Raw genomic sequence first — 6,511 nt, 5'->3', positions numbered from 1 at the left:
TTATTTATTTAGAAGGTCACTAAAGTCTTAACTTTTATATGAGTATTATGAGTAAGGGTAATTAATTAAGTTAACTACTAAAGTATCAAACATGTTTAAAGTTGTAACATCATAAATTTAAAACAAGAAAGGGGTAACCAAATTAGAGCTGGGGCATTAAATAACATGTTCTAAAATAAATAAGGGCTGAAAGTGTAAAGGTGGGAAAACATGATGTTATAAATAGGAAAGAACCGGTATTTTTTGCACCTCTATATGAAGGTGCTACATATGAGGAGTACTTGGCGTGCGGTGGCAGATTCGATCCCAACACGAAAAGTGTTGACTAGACGTGGAGTATCGGTGATAGTTTTGTGAAACAATTACAATAACCAACATACATTTTTTTTACCATAAAAACCGTTACCGTAAAACTCACGTGCATATACAATTGTTACTCACTAGATTGTTTTAGTGAAATAAGTGAGACTAATTGTTAGAATTAATAACAGAGGAACCATTATGCAGAAAGAACAGTCATTGCATTGATAAAAGATAGTAAATTCGACGTGTATTGACATGGAAACATAACAAAATTATACATCTAACCTTTATAGAAACCCGAGTCCATCTTCGTTTATATCATCTTCCATCAACGGGCAGTCATTAGAATCATGCCCGAACTGCCCGCAACAGGGCACAGAGCAACGCCTTCGCTTTGACCTTCTCTCTTTCAGCTTCCCAAAAGTCAACGGTTCATTAGTAAAACTTTGAACGATACCATCAGAATCCTCAACTTCCGGAAGAATTAACGAGTCAGGTGGACTATTGTTATAAGACATATTATTATTATTATTATTAACACCACTAGACGGTCCCGGAAACTCCTTGATCCGGGTCAACACCAAGTTGAGTTGACCGCAAGCAAAGTTTAACCTTTCATCGGTCTCCACGGCTTCAGAAACTAGACTTGAAACCATTGACTGTAACATCTGGACATTACCCGAAGAAGGATCAAGAACGGGTTTTGTGTAGGTTAAGGAATCACGCCAACGAACGGGTAAGTATTGATACGGGATGTGAAAACAGTTGTTGGTTGATAGAACTCGAAGAACGTGTCGACATAGGATTCCCGAGAATTCAAAATCATGGCAGGTGCAGCTAATGAATTCATCATGTGGGACCCAAAGAACTTTGCAGCCGCCGTTCATTTCGGTGTGGTGTCTCACGATGAAGTAGTTATTGTCGACCAATAGAGATGCGTATTGTGGGGCCAACACAAGTTGTTCTTGGAATTTGGTAAAGGCATATGGTGTAAGAACAGTGGCAGCGTGTGACTCGATAGGTGAACCGGTTTTGAGAGACACTTTTTGACGGCTTCTAATCATTTTCTGTTTTAGTGCAGCTTGGTCTTTAGCATCTATAACCGCTGCAACCTGGATATAAATTGCATATTAAATCAAGAATTTAGCTATAAATGAAACAGGTCGACAGTCACCCAATTCCTGTCATGTATAAACTTTAAAGACTCCTAAATACTTTTATTCAAAAAGTTTATTATTTAATTTGTTAATAACATTAGTCTATTATTAAACAAATAAAATAAGGGTTTAATAGCAAAGTACATGATATATCATTAATGGCTAAACGAACGAACACAAATGAGCTTGAAAATAAAAGGTGATAATTAACAAGTAATTTGATATCTTTTTTCTTTCTAAAACGGCTGGCTTTGACCCATACCTATTTTGGCTGCTAAAACCCATTTTGACCCAAACCTATTTTGGCTAGACCCCGTTTTGACCCGCGAACCAAACTGAACCTGTTTTAAAATCAGTCCATCCTGACCCGAATCTGTTCTGACCCGACCCGTTCATTTTTACTTATAAATGAGCAGCCTGAAAAGGAATGAATGAGTAATACATAGCTAAAAGAGAACCGGTCAAACTTTGGTCAAAGTCTTTCAAATCATTTATTCAGATTTCAGATGATTATGTAATAATATAGTTTCTGTAATAATATTGATACATTAATCATCATATATATAAAACTACAAACTTTACAAATGAGCATATTTTTGTGTTTGCAGGTCAACCTAACCCGTTGGCCCATTTAGATACATACTAAAAATGACATGTTCAACAAGAACCACCCATCAACCTTCCCACTCTAATTTATATAATATTTAAAGAAGAAAAACGATACCTGCTCTACAAAATTTTCAAGAACAGACTGTGCACTTAAAAACCGTTGGATGAAAGCGTTAATGGACTCTGGTTGAAAAGTACTAGTCATCCCAGCAAAGAAGTAACATCTCAAAAATGGGAGTGCCCAAAACATGCGTAAAGCATACAAGCTAACAATGTGTTTGTTTCCATGGAGTCCATACGCATCAACCATATCTCTCCATCCCAATTCAAACTCATCAACCAAGTGCAAATTGTAAAGTCCATGAAACTCCGCTTTCCATTGACCGTACTGTGAGCCGAGAAGTGCAGAAAACCAATCCGAAAACTTGGAAATTATATTCCAAATGCAAAAGGCATGCTTTGTTCTTGGCATTTCAACGGCGACTGCTTCTTTTAGCCACATGTTTTGGTCGGTCAATATTGTTTCCGGAGCTTTTTCGTTCATGAATCCTAAAAATGTCTGTCACAAAAGAATAAATGGTAAAAAGAAAGAGGATTAGAAACAGATGATTAGATTTAGTAATGGTGGCATTGAATGGGTTGGTTTAGGTTATGTTTCATCTCTAACGGGTCAAATGAGTAAAATGGAAATGATATATAAGAAAAAAAGTCTAGAGTCGTCCAAAGCGTATTATATATATCCAAACATAAAGTCTTTTAGGTCAATCCATCAAGACCTGTTAACAAAAGCCGATCTGACCAGTTACCCAACCGCCAACCTGCCCATTTTGTCACACCTCAGGAATTAAACACATAACAATGTTTCAAAGGAACAACTGGAAAACAAATTGAAAAAAAAAAAAACAGATACAGCTTCTCACCTTTAAGGCCCAACAGAAAGACTGCATATTCTCATCCCGCAACAGCACACAACCAAAAAAGCAATTCGTACCATAATTGTCAACTCCAAGCCAAATTCCAAGAATCATATCATACGCATCCAACCTATGAGTTGTGTCAAAAACCACAACATCCCCGAACGACTCATAAGATCGAACCGACGAGCCATAAGTCCAGGCAATATGTTCCAGACGGTTATTCGCATCAATCTTGAAATTATATCTAAAGTTCGGATCTTTATCCTTCTTGTCCTTGCACATTTTAAGAAGGTCAATTGCGTCATTATCTCTATCAACATTTCTAAAAGACTGAAGTAAATTCCTCACATCAATTTCGTTAAACGGTAAACAGCCTAGCTTCACGCCTTTTTCTAGTTCCATCAACCTTAACATCTGCCTCACTGACATCCCGGATTTCGCAAACATGCATATACGACTTTTGTCATCTGACGACATTGTGCAGTAAGTAGGAATAAGTTGAACATCGTTCGACTTTAAAAGCTCGTGATTGTGAACATTGCTGAAGCCCGTGATCCGCCATTCAGGAACATCGAAATCAGCGCGTTTTACAATTCGCATGTAAGCTTGACATCCACAACGTGATGATTTTCTGTTTCTTTGTACTTTCCCGTCTTCTGACGGCTTTATTTGTGGGTACCCGCCACGGTGGCAGGTGAAATCTCGCCGTGTAATCCCCCTCCCGACACCGTCTTTGCCACGTGTACGGTGGCGGCGAATAGAAAAGCCGCATTGCTTTGCGAAGCTACAGTAGAATTCGTAAGCAGCATCTTGAGAAACAAACCTTTGACCGATAAAAGGCACGAGGTTAACAGAAGTTTGTCTAGACAGAATTGTGTCTTCGGGAATTTCCTCAATGGTGCCAATATCATCAGCGGATAAATCTGTACCATTTTCAGATGTTTCTTTCACCATGCTCATTATCCCACGCGTTCACTATGTAAAAGATAAATTGTAGTACCTAAACATAAGAAGATGGCAATACGATAATGAAAGAATAAGATAACACAAAGATAACATATGAGCATAGTTATCGATAGCGAATAGCAACAAGGTACTATATGCTACGTAGCGATGGCGACGAAATAGCGCCCGCTATTTCGTGTTTAGCGATAAGGTAGTTAAAAATTTAAGAAATAAAAAATAGCTATTTATATTTATATATATTGTTAATTTTATACTTTTTATGTATAATTTTATAAGTTTAAGGACCAAATGTAAACTAGTGAAAATAGAGGGGGTTAAATGTTAAAATACAAAAACTAATTTTACACTGTGAAGCGCGTGATAGCGAAAGCTATCTTCACTATCGAAAACTATGATATTGAGATGGCAAAATAGGTGGTTTAAATAAACTGGTCAAAACAGTTCTGAGGCCTGGGCCAAAGCATAAAACTTTTGATGCGGGTCAAAAAGAATCATATTCTGTTGACCCGAAACGCTTTTTGCCCAATTTTCTGAACTTTTCATAAATGATTACCGTCTCAAATATGATTACAAATCTTATGTATTTCAAGTTTTCAACAATTAACTAAACTTACGATTTTAGGATATTTTATGCATTAAAAAGACACTTGGGCGACTTTTAACCCATTTGACCTGTTTCCTGTAAAGTATCATTTACCCCTTTGACCTGTAAACTTAATCTTTATCAACTCATTTAGTTACATTTATGGTTAATTGGGTCCAAATTGCACCTCATATAAAACATTAACAAGAAGCAAGTAACCTCACCTATTAAGGTTGAAATATACTCGTGATTGACACCTTCTTCATCCTTCCCCACATTAACATTCAGAAGCTACGACGATATATCCACATAACTATCCACACATCCTCGGGCAAAAAAGCAGCTACTGTGACCACCCGTTATAGTGTGATCTTCACTTTCATCTGTCAGAGGTAACATAATTAAGCTATTAGAATCCAACACAAAATTTGTAGCAAATTGACATTGCCATATGCTGCCCAAGTGCATAGGGATAAACATGCAAGAGTATTACATGACTTAAACAAAAAATAAAGAAATGATGGTATGCAAAGCGCTAGCAAAATAATAACAATTCACGCGCGATGTAGTCAAAGGCACCAAAGAGCTCAGCCAAACCGCCTTGAGTGCAGCAAGGTCCACAGAACCGAAAAAAGAAGCTTCAACTGGCCAAAAGTAATTTGAAATGGTCTGAAACAGCCAAACCTTAATGCTATGAGGCTGTTAAGAGTAGCAATTCCTAAAATTACATCAGATAACTCGTTCTTCATTGATTTTGAGAGTAAATACAAGCCTTTAAAAACTACACTTTAGCATCTAAAACACATTACCGCCTAAACTACATCATTCACATAACAATCACAATCACAATCAAAAGTAAAATAGCCCAACGAATACAAATATACAACAATCAACGCATCAACTAGTCCAAAATTAAACAGTATTACAATGCACTAAACCAGTTGTAAAATAAGCTTCAAACCCTAACTAATCAATAAACTCTTCACTAGTTACCAAACAGCCACCACCTCATCGCCTTATTATACACAAATCCATAACTTCATATAACTAATTTTCACATATTTCCAGTGCAAATACAACACTTTCAAAACTGCAATCCAGCATCTAAGCAGCATAATAATCACAACCATAACTAAAATACCCCAACGAACACAAACATACAACAATCAAAGCATACAGCAGCATTACAATGCACTAAATCACTAACAAAACATACTTCAAAACCCTAACCAATCAACAAACAGCCACCACCTCCTCAACTAATTAATTACACGCAAACTCCACAACTTCGATTGAACAAAACGATTGCAATGTTTAATTTTAACTAAAAACCTTCATATACCAACTACTTTCAAACTACAATATCTAACAACAGATAAATATTGACGAAAAAGTACAAAATCGGACTCTATAAGTAGGTTTCGAGTGGTGCGATTGCATAAGATATGGAAGGGGGAAGATGAGAGGCGTACCGAATGGATGAATCAGCAGAGTTTGAGCTTGAAATCGAGTGTTCGTCGGTGATCTTTGAGTGCAGATGATCAACGGTTTCTTTCTTTTGTGGAAAGTGAGGGTTTCGGAGTTTAAACGGAGCGCCGTGCAAGGACTGGTACCGGATGAATGAATGATATACCTATTGTATGTGTGTATGTATTCCGTTTCGTTCGATCAGTTAAAAGTTAAATGAACAGACATAAACAAAGGCATTCAATTGTGTTCATGAATGTGTTTGATACGGTATTCGTGAACGTTTGTGTTCGTTTATATTCGTTTGTTTATGTTTTAATTAAAGATTTTTGTACTTTCATGTATTTTATTTATGCTTTTTATATTATTTAATCTTTATTTATTTTATTGCCCTGACAGTAAAACTAGAAAACCATATTTTTACCTTGTTTATGTATTATTCCCATTTCCTTTCTTATTATTTACACTAGCTTAGAATCCCGTGTATTACACGGGTTGAATAAATGTAA

The 6,511-nt window shown here is 36.5% G+C and overlaps 1 protein-coding gene across 2 annotated transcripts; it reads right to left on the bottom strand.

Moving 5' to 3' along the window:
- Positions 1 to 499: 499 nt before the first annotated feature.
- On the bottom strand, positions 500 to 6,196 carry LOC110897761 (protein FAR1-RELATED SEQUENCE 11). 2 transcript variants are annotated; one of them, XM_022144491.2, is made up of 5 exons: positions 6,008 to 6,196; positions 4,760 to 4,918; positions 2,990 to 3,986; positions 2,185 to 2,628; positions 500 to 1,415 (listed from the first exon to the last, which is right to left on the bottom strand). In XM_022144491.2, exons 3-5 carry the CDS (start codon positions 3,944 to 3,946, stop codon positions 591 to 593), a joined length of 2,226 nt encoding a protein of 741 aa, XP_022000183.1. In that variant the 5' UTR covers positions 3,947 to 3,986; positions 4,760 to 4,918; positions 6,008 to 6,196; the 3' UTR covers positions 500 to 590. The 2 variants fall into 2 exon arrangements, with proteins under 2 accessions (XP_022000183.1, XP_022000184.1); XM_022144492.2 differs by having other exon boundaries at positions 2,990 to 3,961.
- Positions 6,197 to 6,511: the final 315 nt, after the last annotated feature.

Source organism: Helianthus annuus, chromosome 13, assembly GCF_002127325.2.
Source record: "Helianthus annuus cultivar XRQ/B chromosome 13, HanXRQr2.0-SUNRISE, whole genome shotgun sequence".
NCBI classification, from domain to species: Eukaryota; Viridiplantae; Streptophyta; class Magnoliopsida; order Asterales; family Asteraceae; genus Helianthus; species Helianthus annuus.
The sequence above is the reverse complement of the archived record's forward strand: the minus strand, read 5'-3'. Positions and strand labels throughout refer to the sequence as shown.

Excerpts from the sequence above, each read along its gene's own strand:
- LOC110897761 (XM_022144491.2), bottom strand. The coding sequence starts at position 3,946 with ATGAGCATGGTGAAAGAAACATCTGAAAATGGTACAGATTTATCCGCT. Across the intron at positions 2,629-2,989 it reads CTTTCTGTTGGGCCTTAAAG|ACATTTTTAGGATTCATGAA; the intron begins GTGAGAAGCTGT and ends CTTTTGTGACAG. Across the intron at positions 1,416-2,184 it reads TTGAAAATTTTGTAGAGCAG|GTTGCAGCGGTTATAGATGC; the intron begins GTATCGTTTTTC and ends ATTTATATCCAG.